Raw genomic sequence first — 19053 nt, forward strand, 5'->3', positions numbered from 1 at the left:
GTCGATTTCCGTCCACACTAACCGTAATCCGATATGTTAATATCGAATTTAGCGCTACTCCTCTCGTCGGGGAGCAGTACAGAAATCGATTTAAAGAGCCCTTTATATCGATATAAATGGCGTTGTAGTGTGGACGGGTACAGCGTTAAATCGATTTAACGCTCTTTAAATCGATTTAAACGCGTAGTGTAGACCAGGCCTGAGTATTTTACACACCTATTTGGCTTTCAGGAGTTGAGTCATAGTATGTGACTCTAAAAAATTTACTAAAGCAAATGAGGGGGAAACAAGTATCTAGCCAAACCACTGTTGCTTATGCACTGGTACTGCAAATCCAGCCTGAGAAGTAAAATTTAACTACTTGCCTGCAGGACTGGGTAGGGTCCTTTTGGTAACAGTGGTACTCAGACAAAAAAGTGAAAAATGAGCCAGTTGTAACAGGAAAAATATCATTGTTCATCTATCTCCGTTTGGTGAAATTGTTACGGAAAGAAATGATGCCTTTAAGAGGGTGTTTAAAAACTGGACTGTATAAACCTTGACAAAAGTGAAATGACTCAAAAAAACAAAAAAACAAAACAAAAAACACTCCACAAATAAGGGCTTTCTTGCTGTTTTTTCAGAGCCCTGGGGAGATCTGTCAGTGCTCTTGCTGCTGCTGTGCTAATTGGCTTTCTCATGTTTGTCATATGTGCTTGCCCAAAGATTTAATGAAAAGCAGCCATGTATTCAGATTGCTAACCTTAGGTGATGGATTTTTGGCAACAAAGGGCCCTCCTCTCACACATAAATAGCATGTATGTGCACAGCCCTATGTACATGAAGCTCAAGATGGGCTAAAAGAAGGAAGGAACTTGCAGGTGCTGTTCATAGAGAATCTGAACATTGTTTGATATCTTATTTCCATCCAGGACTGAGCTTCACTTTCTCTTACGGAAAAGCTTTATTACATAATTAAATGTTAACAGATTATGCAAGGTTTTAGCTTTTCATATTGAATGCTAAATCTTACATCAGGATTTATTATACATTCTCTCCCTCCCTTATTTATATGGCTGTTTCATATTTTAGCTGAAGTTTAATACATTCCTACTTCTATGGGTAGTTTTTCAACTTCCAGTGTGGTCAATTGATAAGTTTAACACCAGTGAGAGTATAAATATGTAATTTCCCTGTACATCAAGACAGAATTCAAAGCTATGGAGATGGCAGAGGAGTAAAGGCCAGATTTAAAGCCTGCCTAGTGAAGGAACATTTTAAATAGATGATGTCTTATTCTAGAAGTTGTGGATGTGCAAAGAAGAAAAAAAAAATCTGAATACTGGAATTGGGATGGGTGGAATTCTCCTATTTAAAACATGAAAAATTATTTAATCGGGGGCCCAGCCTCACCATGTTGGCACACCCAAAGTTCCTCTTGAAGTAGGATTTGAGTCCTTGTTTACTTGTTGCAGCTATGTTTTTTTTTTTTAGTGCCCAGAGGCCCCCATCAAAACTGAAGCTCCACTCTGGCAATGTGCTAACACAAAATAAAAGATAATCTCTGACCCCAAAGAGCCTTCAGTCAACAGTATTGCAATCAATTAAATCAAAACTTGTATTTTGTAATTCTTTAACAAATAAATCTAACTCGTTAGCACAGCTGGAAATGTAAGATGGCTACATATTTTCTTTATATTTAAAACTACTTTAGTGTCTTGGATACATTATTTCCATAATATTTTGTTGATAAAATAAACAATTTTTTTAAATCACTGTACTCATGGATTATTATTATGATTATTATTATTGTTTTATTTTGGTACAAACAACTGGCATGCATTTGTAAATAGATGTGTGCTTACATGTATCATTTGAGATAGTTCCAGTTCTCTCTTCACCTAGTTTAAAAGTTGCTTCTTTGTTGGTGCCTGAGCCTTGGTACTAAAGCTGTTCTTTTGCTCCAGGCACTTTCTTTCCTGAGTTCAGAATTCATTTGTGCTGTCTGAATCACCCATCAGTACTTCTTCAGTTGAGAGTCCATTTCAGATTCTCATAAGCAAAAGAATACTTATTTTAAAGTTTATGGGAATAGAGTGCAAACAACAAAATAAAAGTAAAAATAGTTGCTGCTCCGCGTTCCAAACCTAAAAAGAAATAGAATTATTTTTGTGGGTATATTTTGTTTTGACTGCTTTATGAAAGCTCTTCCTCTTTTTCCCCCTCCAAAGCAGTTTTCCTGAAAGCTCTAGAATTTTTTTTAATTGCGTTATTTAAATGTGTATTTTTATTAAGGCATTCGCAACATGTAGGGTTGTATAAAGTTGACAGTTGTTGACAGTGAATAACTGCCATTAATGATCATTGGTTGTAATTTTCTTTAAATGGTAGTATTAAATTTAAGCTCTTTAATTGGGAGCATGCACTCTACGTTCTGATTGTGAGCTAAAAATACCTTATGGCTACTTCTAAATTGATTTGATTGATGCGCCTTACTGAAGTATAAAATTTAATTTATTTTTATCCGATGTCAGTTTTCTGCTGATCTTTTCACCTTAACAATTTTATTTAGGTTGGTCTGTTAAACAAATATAATGCAGTAGTTTCTGTCATTGCTCTGATTGATTACATTCAGATTGCTTTGCTGATAACAGAGTCATGTTATGATCCCATTCCTGCAAGTCTTCTATGCATGAAGCTCCCATTTATGTCTGAGTTCTCATCTTGGAGGGTTTGCAGAATCAGGGTTTTTATTTGAATTACTGAAACATAAAACTTGCTTCCTTCCACACAATTTTTACACTTCTCAAAAAGAGTAAATGAAACTTTCACATTATTTCCATTGAAGAGGTTTTTGTTTACCTTGAGGAATGTTTTAAATCTTTGGCTGATAACAGCTGGTGATGATCCCCTGGCAGCACTCAGGCTTGAGTCCAGTGTGGATCCTCATCCTGTGTATTGGTTCCCGGTCCCCTGTTTGTTGCCATACGTACAGTAGAACCTCAGAGTTACAAACACTCAGGAATGGAGGTTGTTTGTAACTCTGAACAAAACGTTATGGTTGTTTCCAAAGTTTACAACTGAACATTAACTTAATACAGCTTTGAAACATTACTATCAGACATGCCAAACCCACGAATAAAATGCAGAAATTGGGCTTGTTTCTGGATTAATTGGCTTGTTGGCTAGTTTTTGGCTTGTAACTTGTGGATTGTTTGGCTTGTAGCTTATTGTTTCTTTTTTTTATCTGCTCTCAGCAAGCAGGGGCAAGGGTGGGAGAGACTCAGGGGTGCGCAGCAGGCCCACCACAGTTCTAGACTGCACGCCGGGGGATCTGGTCACATAGAATGTTGGGGTTCTTGGGATTGGCTTGTTTTGGCTTTGTTTTGAAATAGGATTAGCTTGCTTTTTGGCTTATTGTGAAAGTCGGAGTGCCTTTTTACCGCATAAAAGTTGGCAACTGTGTTTGCTATGCAGAAGAAAAATGCTGCTTTTAACCATCTTAACTTACATTTAACAAGCACAGAAGCAGTTTTCTTACCATGTCAAATCTTTTTTTTTAAACTTTCCCTTTATTTTTTTTTAGTACTTTGTTAAATGTAAAGTATTGTAATTGCCTTTTTTTGGGGTGGGGGAGAGGGGGCGGGGTCTCTGCTGCTGCCTGATTGCGTACTTCCAGTTCCAAATGAGGTCTGTGGTTGACCAATCAGTTCGTAACTCTGGTGTTTGTAACTCTGAGGTTCTGCTGTACCTCAGACCCACTTAACCTCATCTTTTCTGTTTTCAGGGAAACAGCCCCTATAAAATCACCAGCCAGATGCAAACTGTAGTTGCATTTTAACAAGTCTCTTATTAGGCTTAAAGAATATAATGGGCTCAATTGTACTGTGTAATACAGGTGTATCCCCACTGATTTCAGTGGTATTGCACCAATGTATCTGAGAGCAGAATTTATTTCATTCTCCTTTCAAAGTGTATGCAATGCTCCAGAGATACATGGAAAGACTTCACTCCTATTTGTACTGGGTAAGATGTCTGAGTGAGTGAGTCATATACTGTATCCCATATGGTCATAAATATTGTCTATGTAGCACTCTTCTCCCTCCGTCTCCTGCATTGAGATATGTAGGAAGATTTAAAAAAAGGCTCTGTAGGATTCCATGCTTATACTAGTGGCACCATATTGAACTTTTTAACTTTTGCAGGCATAAGAAAATTCTTTCCTGTCAGCCCTCTAACCTCAACATGGAATCTGAAAGTTGCGTCTTTATGAGTAATAAAGATGCTGCCTCTGATTTGTATCTGTGCAAATCCGCTTAAGGCAATGGGGTTTCACAGATATGATAGAAGGCAGAATGTATTTGTGTGTGGAAATGGTACATGACATCTATCATGTACCTGTATATCTTATTCCTGTGACCACCTCATCTGCCATTTATCCATCAAGCCAAAATTATTCTAATATTCCAAATTTTTCAGCAGCTTCCACCAGCGAACTTACATTTCTATTCAGATTTAATTTAAAATATATCCTACTTTCCCCAAATGTGAAATTGTATCTATTGATTTATGATTTGTTTTTATCTAGACAATTCTTGCCTCTAGGAGCTCTCAGTTGCTCTTTTTTTCCTTTTGTGAAGTACTAAGCACACAGTTAAACTTCAGCGAATAATAATGAAATACGTATTTTTAACATTTTTCCTTTCAGTTTGCAGACACTTGCATAAGTGACATCTTTGCTGGACCGTACCTTTTAGTAGTAGATACCCAGTGGTTCAGTTTATTCTGAATATTTTCTTGGTAGTGTAGCTGACTATTTATCTTACTAAAAGTAATAATACAATCATCTGACTGGCTGTAGACAACGAAGGAATTGAACCAGTCCTCATGGAGTACATCCGCTGGAGGAGATGTTTGGGAATCACTGATATAATGGAAGTACATGATATAACATGGAATGCATATTCTGTTTAAAAAATTTGTATATATGTACTACATTCAGTAGTATTAACATCACAGCAGAGAACTTGTAATTTTATCTCCAACTGAAATATCTGGCATGGTGATAGATATATGTTAATCTGTAATAGTTCTTAGTGCGGTTGTAATTCTTTCTTTTATTCCCACCAGATCTTGATCATCTTGGACTATAATCTCCATGGCGTGAAAATCTGAAGATAATCCGGAGTAAAAGATTGGTTTATTTAAAGTGACTATTATATCAAAATGGTTGGAAAACTCAAACAAAACTTGTTATTGGCATGTCTGGTGATCAGCTCAGTGACAGTGTTTTATTTGGGGCAACATGCTATGGAATGTCACCACAGAATAGAAGAACGCAGCCAACCAGTGAGGATGGAAAGTGGGAGAACCACAATAAGAACTGTCTTTAACTTAAAGGCAAATAAAACTTTTGCTTACAATAAAGACATGCCTTTAATATTTATTGGAGGGGTGCCTCGAAGTGGCACTACACTAATGCGTGCCATGCTAGATGCTCACCCTGATATCCGCTGTGGAGAAGAGACTAGGGTAATCCCTCGAATTCTAGCAGTTAAGCAGATGTGGGCCAGATCAAGTAAAGAGAAAATCAGACTGGATGAAGCTGGGGTGACAGATGAAGTTCTGGACTCAGCCATGCAAGCCTTTTTATTGGAAATCATTGTTAAACACGGGGAACCTGCTCCCTATTTGTGTAATAAAGATCCTTTTGCTCTGAAGTCCTTAACTTATCTTGCCAGAATTTTCCCCAATGCCAAATTTCTTCTAATGGTACGGGATGGTCGTGCATCGGTGCATTCCATGATATCTAGAAAAGTCACCATAGCTGGTTTTGACCTTAACAGCTACAGGGACTGTTTGACCAAGTGGAATCGTGCTATAGAGACTATGTATAACCAGTGTATGGAGGTTGGTTTTGAAAGATGCATGCTGGTACACTATGAACAGCTTGTATTACATCCTGAAAGGTGGATGAGAACTCTATTAAAGTTTCTCCACATTCCATGGAACCAAGCAGTGCTACACCATGAGGAAATGATTGGGAAAGCAGGTGGTGTCTCTCTTTCAAAGTGAGTACAAGTGTTTCTTGGGGTCTTGTATCGATCTAAACTTCACTGTTTAGACGAGGTTTGCATTTTGATACCAAGTATAATTACAGGTTATTGTAGAAATACAAGTGCTGACAAGTCTCGGCAGTGGTGTGTTTTCTTTAATCTCTTTTCACTATGGCTGTTTTAATGTTCCTGTAGATAAGAGCAGAATACTTTGCAGCAAGTTGGACTTAAATTCTGCAGCAAAGCTCTGTCAACCAGAGTGCCTGACATGAAATTTTGCAGCAGCTTCATTTGAATTGAACAGTTTTATTGGATTACACAGGAAATACAATAACCAGTGCAATAGCCCTTCTAGTCTTCTAATTTTGATATTAAATTCTATTTTTTTCATTCTCCTCACACTTTTTATATGCTTCAGATTTTAATGTTGAAAATGCATGCTTACCTTGTAAAAGATACAAAGGAAAAACGTAGGTTTTTGCATCTGGCGAAGGGGCAGTTTGGGCTTTTGACCCCCAGTAAGGTGTTGGAAGTAGTTTGAGATTGTGAGATGAGCGTGCTCGATGTTTCTTGTAAATACGTTGACAAAATAGGGACAGTCCCGATATTTGGGGCTTTTGCTTATATAGGTGCCAATTATCTCCCACCCATCCCAATTTTTCACACTTGCTATATGGTCACCCTACTTCTAAAGGTCCCATCACCACTACCAGTACAATCATGGTTTTTGTAACCAGTTGGTGACTTGACATGTTAAAACGAACACAGAGTGGTTTGCACACCAGCATCATTGTGTCATAGCTGTAGCTAACTGTGTTTGTATATTTGCACCTTCCATATTGCCTAACCGTGTTTATATTAATGTATTATGGGAAAATGTAGGCAGCTGCCCTGTTATCCTATACCTCAGCAAGGAATATAGGGTACCTGGACAACATGCACTGAGTGGAACTAGTGCACATAGGTCAATACACTCTGGAATATCTTCCTTCCTGCTCCCTGTGCACTGTGTAGGACTGGCTACCCTGGATTACTTAGGCACAGTTATGGGGGTCCCATCTCCACTATAAAATGTGCTGAACTGTTCACGAGTAGCCATTGTGACTGCCTCGGCTTCTGGCAGTGGCAAAACACAGTACAAGATGCCACATTTACTAATAGAATGTGAACACAAAGCATATATAGAGCAAAGAAGGCATTAACTGGTTACAAACTCAGTTAAAAATTAAGTGGACAGGCTAAAATGATCAGCAAGGATTTAGTTAACAATGGATTACAGCTAAATTATTTAGATTTCCGAATTCATCTCGGATGACTGAAGCAGCTCACATCTTGGAGCTATTGTTGAGGCTATCTGCAGTTTGGGAAGATTATGTATCAGTTTGTATTTCATTTTCTTAAATTTAAATATTTGGCTAAAGCTGATGGTGAGCTATGATTACCTAGGTATGAAATCCAGTTTTGCATGGGATTAAAGATAATGCTTATCTTATTGACAGTATATTTTTTAAGAGATTAGTTATATCTAGGGTTCAATCTTAAATGGTTTAGTAATTCCTCAGGAAGCTGAGTCCTAATGTAGAGTATCTCAAAAGGTTTGTCTACACTGGAGGTTTTTGTTTTTTTTAACCTCAAGTTCATGGGATTGTAAATCAGCTTGAGTTTGCTACCACAATCAAATGTGGAAACTCCACAAATGTGTGTGGAGTGTCTGCACTAGCCTTTACAGACAGAATGGATACTTCACATTAATCAATTAGCAATCAGTCAATTAACTTGAGGTGAAAAGCCTCTTGTTTAGACAAACCTAAAAGGAAAGCTGACCTGCTCTGTTTGGCATGACATTATTAGTTTTTGTAAATAGTTTTGATTCAGGTACTGGGTAGTATATTGTCAATCAGGGCCGCCCAGAGGGGCGGGAAGTGGGGCAATTTGCCCTGGGCTCTGCAACAGCCTCCATGAGAGTGTTTTGGGGGCCCTGGAGCGGCGTCATTCACTTGCTCCGAGGCCCCCAGAAAACTCTTGGGGGGGGGCCGAGGCCCCCAGAGCTGCTTCTGCTCTGGGTCTTTGGCGGTAATTCGGCGGCGGGGGGGGTCCTTCTGCTCCGGGACCTGCCGCCGAAATGCCCCAAAGACCCACGGCGGGGGGTCCTTCTGCCCGAGGACCCGTTGCTGAAGAACTGGGTCTTTGGTGGTAATTCAGTGGTGGGGGCACCCCGCCACGGGTCTTGGGGCACTTTTTCAGTGGGTCCTGGAGCGGAAGGACCCCCCACCGCCGAAGCGGGGGCACCCCGCTGCTGAGGACCCCAGACCCCCTGAATCCTCTGGGCAGCCCCGTTGTCAATGCAAGAAGAGTCCTGAAGATATATCTGCCAAGAATATAATCTTTCAGGAAATTTGAGGAACCATTGTTCCAGCGAAGTATGACCCAGAATTGGCATACTTTTTCTTTTGGCACAGCCTTCTGAGAAGGTTAGTATTCTGAATATAAGAAACCTGTTGTAGACCAATCTTTTACTAATTGTCTTTTATGCACAGTGTGCATTTGACTTCCTTAGTAGAACTGGGTGAAGTATCTGGGTTTTGATATTCTGGAGAGAGTTTAAATGATTTAGCCTTTCCTGTGATGTCTAACTTACTCTTCATTGACCAGCTCTTTTGGTGTGTCTACCCATATGTGTAGCTGGAGTTTGAGAGAAGTGGAAACTCATTATTCCTAATACAGAAAAGTCTTTTTCTCCCCCTCCCTCCTCTTCCTAAGCACAGTTCTTTCAATATGTGAATCGTGTCATCTTGTTTTCCTGATATTGCAAAGCTTTTACTGTATTATGTCATCTCTGTTGGACTGCCAGAGGGACAATGGTTACTTTTTATATTAATTAAAAAATGATATCCTAGCTGTGGGATGTGCCCAGTTAAATTTCTTGGCCACAATGTGTGACTGCCTGTCTGTGCTGAAGTACTCTTGCAGTAGAAGAAAGAAAGAAGGAAGCTCCTCTCTGTGGGTAGGAACACTATTTTTGGTTGATTCAAATAAACTAGTAAGATTAACTGAAGAGTGGAGAGGATAAATGCTAAACCTAAACAATTGGGTAAGCCAACAGGCAAAATACTCTCATTTACACTGTTTAATTCTTCAAAAACCTAAAGCTAAGTGATTTTATGTTAAAAATTGGAAACCAGCTATGAATGACTACTTGTTGGATCCCTAAGCCAGTATTTAGTTCAGAGTGGGTTTTAAAGACTTTATATTGATTTTTGGTGTCCCTGGTAAAATATCAGGGTACTGATGCTGCTGCTGTGGAAATGGTTGCCTTTGTGGCAAGGGAAGATTTAATGTAAAGAAACTCACTCTTCTGTGCCACTGTCCATACGTTTGATTGTCATCATTAATGAACATTTCATATTGTGGTAGTGTCTGAGGTCCAATTTGCTTGTGGTCTTTATTGAGCTAAGCGCTGTACAGATGTAATCAATGACAGCCTGTGGCCCAGATTGCTTGCAGTCCAAAAGGTTGGATAATATTTTTTTTTTTTTAAAATATAAGAGCAGAGAGATATTGACATGAACCTTTTTATTTATTAAAAAGGGTTGTTGTCATGGTATAATTCCCCACCCTGAACCTTAGCGTCCAAAAGATGGGGTACCAGCATGAATTCCTCTAAGCTCAATTACCAGCTTAGTACTTTGTAGCGCTGCCACCAACCAGGAATTCCAGTGCCTGGTACACTCTGGTCCCCCCAAACCCTTGCCCGGGGAACCCAGACCGTCTCTGCGCTCTCCAGGAACGTAACCTTTCCCACTGTGACTCTTCCAGGCTTCCCCCTGGATTACCTGAAGTCTGTGATGAATCCTTGAATCGCAGAAAGTGAACAATTCCTTTCCTCCCTCCTCTCTCTCCCTCACAGATCTCCCTGAAGAGAATCCCAAACGGAGAGAAATTACCTCTTCCTCCCCCTCTTCTTCCCACAAATCCTGTGAATCCAGACCAGTTCTGGGGTCTCACCAGAATAAAAAAACAATCAGGTTCTTAAACAAGAAAAGCTTTTAATTAAAGAAGGAAAAACAGTAAAAATTATCTTTGTAGATTTAAGGTGGAATATGTTACAGGATCTTTCAGCTATAGACACTGGGAATACCCTCCCAGCCTAAGTATACAAGTACAAGTTAAAATCCTTTCAGCAAAATACAGTTCCAGCCAGATACACAATTGAACTTCTTTCAGCCAAATGCACATTTGCAAATAAAGAAAACAAACATAAGCCTAACTCGCCTTATCTACCTAGTACTTACTATTTGGACTTATAAGAGCCTGTATTGGAGAGAAACCTGGTTGCATGCCTGGTCACTCTCAGAACCCAGAGAGAACAACAACCAAAAACTAACAGCACACACAAAAACTTCCCTCCTTCAAGATTTGAAAGTATCCTGTCCCCTGATTGGTCCTCTGGTCAGGTGACAGCTAGGCTTACTGAGCTTGTTAACCCTTTACAGTCAAAAGAGATATAAAGTACTTCTGTTCTATTAACTTCTACTATCTGTTTATGACATTTATCATGTTAATTGGAAAGATGTCTATACAAGTATGCAAAAGCCCTGTTGGTCTGAGGAATAAGCTAGATATGGGAAGTGGCAATGGGATGCTTTGGGGAACAGGCCATAAAAAAATGCAATGGTAAACTTACACTACCATTGAACTAATGGTTTGAGTCATTGGCATATGGATTGCGTAGGTACTCTTTGCAACTGCCTTCAGGATTAAGTAGATGATGGAGACGAGTGGTCCATAAAATGGAAGATAATGAACTGGGAAGTCCTCCTCACATAATATATCGTTGGTTCAGAAACAGGGATTGGAAAGATGAGTGGTATCTAGATGCCTCGTAAGTATTTAGAAATAGGAAACGGACAACTTTCTGAGTCCCTGCTTATGTGGGAACCTTGGAAAATAATTGGATTTTTCAGGCCTGCCTCTGTTTGTTCTGCTACGGTATAATGCCTTTGAGTCAACAGTAATTTGACTGAGTCACAAAAACTAACGAACCATTAGAGCACTGGCGTCTTCAAGGCTGTTAGTCTCCACAGTGTTAATTTTACTGTAAAGGTAGTCATTATATTTTCTGATGGAATAATATTTTTTAAATTGGACACTCCTAAAAATGTGGGAGGGTCCAAATCAGTTTTATGTGCAATATCACTTAGTGTGCTGTGTAGGGATTGATTACTTCTTATTAATGTAAGAGTTCAACGTCTCTCGTGCACTGATTTATTTAAATAAAAAAAGGGGGGCTCTGGTGTGGCTTTTATTGTTAGTTTTGTTTTTGGAAGTAGTACTATGCCTCTTCACCCTGTTTCTTATGAAATATTTATACTTTATCACCTGATTACCTGTTCTGTTCGTTCTCTCTGGGGCACCTGGCATTGGCCACTGTTGGAAGACAGGATAATGGGCTAGATGGACCTTTGGTCTGACCCAGTTTGGCTGTTCTTATGTACCAACATGTATTTAGTGTTCCCTCAAAGGGGTGTAGTTAATGCAAACATTTAATGTGTAACTTCCAAACCTTTGCATGGGTGTTCTCCCTTCTCACACCTCTCCACAAGGGATTGTGACTTGGGTACATATTTGTAATAGATTGAGGTGGTGCAGATGTCAAAAATGCTGCCAGAACACAAAAATAGACTGCCACCTGTGACTTCGCCTGAAGTAATAAACCCCACCTAGACTTTGGGCAATGGCTGGGTAGGACCAGGTCCCCAGCTCCCTGTAGCTAATCACTAATGCTTCAGATAACTTCCCTCTCTACTAGATCACTAGTTCAAAATAAAATATGAAATTATTTTTATGTATAAAATACAATTTAAAAACCCTGGATCCCCGACCAAGCAGTCTACAATATCAAACTCCAAAGAGTTTATTGGTCAGTGTTTTTCCCCAAAATTAAATTCAGTCTTATCTGATGTGATATTTGATCCCATTTACTCATGTCATTGGTTGTGCCATTTCAAGGTAGTTGAAACAATAAACATATCATAAAAAGTAAGTTAATCTGAGTCCTGTTCACGTGAATAAAGTAAAACAAATCAAAACAGTTCTACTGGCCATTTTCAATTGTACTTAGTTTTGTGGGCTTTTTTTTCCTGTACACTGAAATACTGAGTACAATAAATTGTGATATTTCGTTGGCATATCTTCCATTGTAATTGTTGTTAATACTGAATGAAATCAAACACTTGAGAAAGCAGTTATACTACATTGCCTATCTTTTATTATATCTTCTTTTGGTCAGTGCAGTGATATAAATATAGGGCATGTGTTCTCTGCAGCAGGCTTTTCTGATGTTGGTACATAAGTAGCATAATTGAGATTATCCTTCTATTCTGTATAAGGAGGGAGTTTCTGATCCTTCACAGAATGAGGCTGTATGCAGAAATGAAACCTCACTCTTACTTCAGTTCTGCCATATATTTCAAACCATTGTCTGGTAGTGCTCTAGAATATAGTAGTTTCCTTGATTGATTCTGTTGTATCAGTAAATATGTTTGTGCTTTTTTTGTCTTGTTTTCTAGCTATTATTCAGCAGCCAGTTATCTTATTCATAAACCATCACATCCAGTAATGACTAACCATCTGTTCCTAAAAAAATGACCAATGAATTATGTTAGTAGTGAACAAACTGATCAAATTCAATATCTTTGTGCATTGAGTGGTCTTTTACTGGAATATTTCCTTGGCGAGAAGAACACAGATGGAACTGGTGACATGTGGTCTTGATTATTACAGCAGAGAATTCTGCGGCACCTTATAGACTAACAGACGTATTGGAGCATGAGCTTTCGTGGGTGAATACATGCATCCGACGAAGTGGGCATTCACCCACGAAAGCTCATGCTCCAATACGTCTGTTAGTCTATAACAGGGGATGGCAACCTTTCAGAAGTGGTGTGCCGAGTCTTTATTTATTCACTCTAATTTAAGGTTTCGCGTGCCGGTCAAACATTTTAATGTTTTTCAGAAAGTCTCTCTCCACAAGTCTATATATTATATAACTAAACTAGTGTTGTATTGTAAAATAAAAAAGGTTTTCAAAATGTTTTAAGAAGCTTCATTTAAAATTAAATTAAAATGTTGATTTTACTCCACCGGCCCGCTCAGCTCGCTGCTGGTCTGGGGTTCTGTTCATCTTGGCCGGCAGTGGGCTGAGTGGGGCCTGCGGCTGGGACCCCAGCTGGGAAGGGTCTGGTGGCCAGAACCCCAGACTAGCAGCGGGCTGTGCGGGGCCAGCAGCCGGGACCCCAGACAGGTAGTGGGCTGAGCAGCTCAGCCCACACCCGCTCAGGGGTTCCATCTTCTGGCTTCTGCCAGCCGGGATCCCAGCTGCCGGACCTGGTCAGCCCGGTGCTGGTCCGGGGTCCCAGCCCTGCCCACATTCAGCAGGTACCTACCTTCTTCCTGGTTCTGGCCCATTCTCTTCCTCTCTCTGCACTGAGCTGAGGGTAGGAGTGGACCGAGCACAAGGCTGAGGGTGAAGAGTGTGGCCAGGAGCTAGAATGAAGGAGGGGACGCAGGGTTGGGACAGGAGGTTTGGGTGTGAGGGCACTTACCTGGGCAGCTCCCATTTGGTGTGAGGGTCGCAGGTGGGAATGTGAGTGGGAGTGCAGGAGCTCCCGTTTGGTGCTCAGAGTGGGGGGTGGGGATGTGCAGGGTGCGTGGGATGTGGGGAGACTGGGGATGTGGTGGGTACAAGAGTCAGGGCAGAGGGCTGTGGGCATGTGAGGGGGGTGCAGGTGTCAGGGTAGGCAGGCTGGGTATGTAAGGGGGTGCCAGAGTCAGGGCTGAGGTGATGGGAGGGGGAAGGAGTCAACAGAGGGCTAGGTGGTACAGGGCTCTGGGGAGGTGTAGGGGTGCAGGGCTCAGGGCAGAGGGCTGTGTGTGGGGGGGTCAGGGGTCAGGGCAGAGGGCTGGGTGACTGCCCCCCCAAGAACTCCCAACCCCCCCCCGCTCCTTGTCCTGACTATCCCCTCTTGGGACCTCACCCCCTATCTAAGCCCCCTTGTCCCCTGTCCCCAGACTGCCCCCCTAGAACCCTACTCCTTACTTGTTCCCTGACTGCCCCAAGCCTTATCCACACCCCTGCACCCAGACAGACCCCCTGGACTCCCATGCCTATCTAACCGCTCCCTGCCCCCTGACAGGAGCCCCAAAACTCTGGACCCATACAATCTCCCCCTGCTCCGTGCCTGCCCCAACCCCTCTCTACACCCCTACCTCCTGACAGCCCCCTCTGAACTCCCGACTCATCCAACCCCCCTGCTCCTTGTCTCCTGACCACTCCCTCCAGAGACTCCCCCCACCCTAACTGCTTCCCCAGTCCCCTGACCCCCCTGACCCCTAACCACCCCCCAAACGGACGCCCAGACTCCCAGCCCTATCCAAACCCCCCCTGCTCCCTGGACTGCCCCCTCCAAGACTCCCAGCGCCCTATGCGCCCCCCAGGGATCCCCACCCCCCCATCTCAATGCTCCTCTGTCCTTGACTTGCCCTTACCCAACCTCTGCACTTGCCCAGCCCCTTTACCATATGGGCTCTCCGCTCATCTAAGCCTGCCGCCTGTGACCGCACGCAGCCCGCCCTCAGCACTGTCGCACGGCGCAGGGCTCCAGGATGAGCAGGGAGCGTCTTTCCTCTCTCACAGAGCCAAACGCGTCCTGTGGACAAGCGCAGAGCCCAGCGGTCTTGGGGAAGGCGGTGAAGCCGGGGGACGGTTTGTTTGGCTTCTGTCTGCGCTCGCCGGACGCTCGGCCCGTGACCGCGCTTGCCCACAAGCAGGATTTTTAATGGCACGTGAGTCCCAGCGGCAACCCGCTGCCATTTAAAACTTGGGCTCAACCTGCCGTCTTGGCAAGCGCTGCAATAGGTGCCCGACCCTTGCTGTCTATTAAGTTACCGACAGGACTTCTTGCCTCTTTTTACAGATCCAGTCTAACATTGCTACCCCTCTGATACTTTGATTATTACAAAGCTTTCACTATAGCCTCTTTACATTGTTTTCCTCAAAGTCAAAGATGGTCATGGTTGTTATAGCTTTTTATTACAACATTGTGTTATGTTACTTGTTAAACCTTATATTGCCTATCAGATATTTCACAGTATTTACCACTGCGCACACATTGAGTGCATGTGGGATGTTGTAAATGCAGTAATTAAACTTTTGTTCCACTTAAGAACTATCTAAAACCAATTGTTCAGTTATAGATAATGTTCTTCTAGAATTATAACTGAATTGCAAAATCTTGCACACTCCTCCTTTATCGAAACCTTCTATTGAGTGTGGGTTAAACAAGTGTACATAGCTGCTGCTTTATATCAGCAATTATGTTATGTCGTCGCCTTCAGATTTAGGGTTTCCATTTCATTCTGTTACTTCACTAACATTGCTTCTTATTGTGGATCCAAAAAGCTTCATTTTATCAGCAGAAAATAGAACTAATAAGAGCTTTGAATTGGAGGAGGCTCCAATCTGCAGCAGGAGCACGAGGACGGTACGAGCAGTCCTGCCACCTCAGTGTCCTTATTTCAAGACTCAGTCGCATATCATGAGGCACATGCAATCTGTCAGTGCAGTGCTACCATCGCATTGTCTTAAAAACAGTTACTTAAGGATAAGTAACATTCTGATTGAAGGGAGACTTGTTGTGTTACATGATGCAGGAGTGCACACCAGGGAGCTCTTCCTGCTATGACAGCTTGCTTCGGTGCACGACGACGCTAGATTGCTCAGAAGCTGATTGTAGCCTTTCATTGATCTTGTGTACTTCTCGTTTCTCAAGGTCATCAGTTTGGGTCTGAGCTTCATCACTGCCCCTAGGCGATTTCATACCCGCGGTAAGCCAAGCCTTCTTGCCATATCCTTGATTCCTCAATTAGCTTGTGAACTTCACTTCTAAGCCCGTTCTAGTGTAGCAACTGTCGCCAAGATCTTTGGAAAAGTCAGGTTGATGCTCTGCCTACCAAGGACCATGTAACCATGTCCAATGGGTCCAGGGAGTAGTCTCTTTTAGCTGGTGTCAATTCAGAAGATAGTCCCATTAACAAGTTTTGGGGTTTTACATGACCACACGAGACTGAACAGTCCAGACGCCCCCTTCTTATCCTCGCCCTCCCCCCAAAATCCAAATTGGACATAAAACCACTTTTGAGGAGAAGAAGAGTGCACCTTTTGTGCTGGTGAAAATCTGAAAACAGATCATCTGCTTTACAAAAGTACAAGTTAGGCAATTATTTCACCCAGCCAAAAAAAAATTGGAAATAAAATTGTGAGTTGATGACCAAATTCACTTTATCTAATCTTATCTTCCTGTTATTAGAAGTAGGCTACAGTGACATAGTATGTCCTGAAAGTTTCACCATATTATAGAGGAGCTTACTTTAAAATACTGAAGCTGAAACTCATTTAAGATTTTCAGTTTGTTCATATAGAGCCTGATATTCTCATGAAAGGCTGTTTCTCTCACAGATATATTGGTCACTTTCAATAAGTGTTTGCAGACATCTGGGCAAGATGTTCTTGCCTTCACCTTCTTTTCTTCCTCCTAGTTTTGTGTGCAGTTTCCACCCTGCATGCTACTCCTATCGGTATAACTTGATAGCTAGACACAATCTGATTATATATTTCTACTTGGTTTGTGTCTCCACTTTTGCACCGTGAGTAATGGCAGGGATTATGGGTTTTTTAGTCTTTGTCTGCATTTTCCTTCGACTACATCTCTCCATCCTTCATTCTTCTAGTTTCTTATGCTGATCTGCTAGAGCCTCATATATTAAAAGAACAGGAATAAACAATTTTATTTCAGTCTGCTTCTGTCTAACTAGTATAATATTAAAAAGGTCTTTAAAGATGTATATTGTCAGGATTGTAGTAGCTCAAAACCTGTGGTTTCAAGTAGTAGCAGCATGGCTGTTTAAGGAATGACATTGTTGATGTAGTAGTCAACCCATAAGGAGTATCGAATAATGCCTGGCATTTGCCACTTAACTGAAAGCAGACTGTGGACAAAATGCAAAGAATATGCCATTCCTTTTTCAATAGATGGCAAGAGTTTTTTTTTTTTTTTTAACAAATCTTTTTAGGGTTATTGTGAAAATAGCTGAGTAGGCAGAAAAAGTACGGGGATATTCTTTTTTTGCAGATCATTTTTTTTCTTTGTTATTGCCATGCAGAGACAGAAGTGCTTCTGGTTAGCGCTGGATTACATATCAGCTGTTTCACTGTTTCAGATCTTACTGCACTTTTCAAGTGGGACCTGGAACTGCCATTGTGTGTGTGTGTGTGTGTGTGTTTCTTAACTCCCTCCCTCATTTTCATGACTTCCTACTCAGATGCTCTAGACTAAGGTTCTTTTCCTGGTCTTGTCCCTTTTTTCCTGTGTTAAATATTTTTCTGTGGAGACATGGTTTACTTAAGCAAAAACAAATTTGTGCAGTGTTTTCTGGGAATTAATGACTGTGTGGGAGGAGCTAATGTACTTCTGGCATTAACCCCAGGCTGTTGTTAACTGTCAGGAAATGTTCTATGCTGATGTTGTTGCTGTAAATGATGAAAAAGGCAAGGGGCAGGACATGGATTTTTATCTTTAAAGTTTGAAGTGCTGTTTGTTATCTACAGGGCATTCATTAAGTGCCCTGTATGTTACTTACATTACAGTAGCCCTCCGGGGCCTGATCTCTGATTGGGGTTCCATCGTGGTATTGAATAAACAATTATTAGCCAATCCAGTTTACATAGATCTTATTGCAACACTTCTTGTTGTTTAGAATCAGAGTTCAAAGACAAGTCAATCTTTGCTAATTTTGAGAGAGGCATTTCAGATTTGATCTGTTTTGTGTGTGTGTGTGTGTGGTTTTTTTCCCCCCTCTGTCAGTCTTTAAAGGCATCAGAACCTTCAAAAGCAGAATGCTTGTAAGAGTCAACTTCAGTGGTTGTGCTCATCTTTTGGGTACTGTCCCATCTCTGCATATTTTTTGATGTCATGATGCTTTGTGCTGTATGTGCTTTGCCATCTCAGTCCTCCTAAAATCAATTCTAATGATTCTCTAAGTGGGAAATTAGTGTACACTACTTCATTTAAAACTGCAGCAAGTTAGAGAAGTACTAAAAGCAACCTGTTTCTCACTGGCATCCGTTTGTGATGGCTTACTTCAAAACTAGAAGGGATTCTCATAGCTTCCACTGAAATCAATAGACACTCATTAGTTTTCACTGTAATCTGTGGGGGTGCTGGGTGTTCAGCATAATTCAAAATCAAACTACATTTTTGGGTGCTTAAGTATGAATTTAATTGTCTCATTTTTAGGCATGTGCTTTTGAAAACTTTGACCTTGGACTCCAGAAAATTGGGAATTTTAATAGAATACTTCTCCAAACCAGACAGCCTCAAAGTCAACTAGCTGCTTATGAATCAGTAATTATAATCATTACCTATGAGGCAAAAACCGGTCAGTGTCTTCTCACAATTATCAGGTTAATTAGATAAGCTCATTATTATTGTAAAGTGACTGAAGTCAATGAAGTTATGGCACTTTGACCCCCTAGCTTGAAACTACAGGGCCTCTTCCACCAAATTTCTGTTTATTTTTCTCAGGAGATATCTGCTGTCTTAATTCTGAGTCAGTTACCAATTGCTGAGTCTTACCTGGAATCTCCATGCTCCGTTAACTTGCATTGTTTCCAGTTTGTTCTGGTAGGGAGGGGTCTTTTTAACAGAGCAAGAGTTTGGCTACTGTTCTTGTGTTTTGGTATTTAAATGTAGACTAGAACTTGGTTTTATGGCCTATCCTGTGATCATGGGCAAATCACTTTGCCCCCTTGTGCCTCAGTTTCCCTGCCTGTAAAGTGGGGAGGAGGATAATGATTACTGTCTTTGTAAAGTGCTTTGAAATGTACTGAAGAAAACTTCTGTAACAGGAGCTAGGTATTAGAGCGTAGGCAGAGCCTTTTGTGCTTAAAATGCTTTACCTC

At 41.3% G+C, this 19053-nt stretch overlaps 1 protein-coding gene across 8 annotated transcripts in view; it reads left to right on the top strand.

Annotated features, from left to right (window-relative positions):
- Positions 1-19053, top strand: part of TPST1 (tyrosylprotein sulfotransferase 1) — a 63656-nt gene that overhangs the window by 19891 nt on the left and 24712 nt on the right. For all 8 annotated transcript variants that reach the window (XR_012657310.1, XR_004372880.2, XR_012657308.1 and 5 more), the window contains one exon: positions 5110-6050. Coding sequence is in view for 3 of the 8 variants with exons in the window: in XM_075073912.1 (XP_074930013.1) it covers positions 5206-6050 (845 nt within the window). In the remaining 5 variants the exon portion in view is untranslated. The remainder of the gene's footprint in view (positions 1-5109; positions 6051-19053) is intronic.

The sequence above is a fragment of the Chelonoidis abingdonii genome, chromosome 20, assembly GCF_003597395.2.
Source record: "Chelonoidis abingdonii isolate Lonesome George chromosome 20, CheloAbing_2.0, whole genome shotgun sequence".
Lineage (NCBI taxonomy): Eukaryota > Metazoa > Chordata > Testudines > Testudinidae > Chelonoidis > Chelonoidis abingdonii.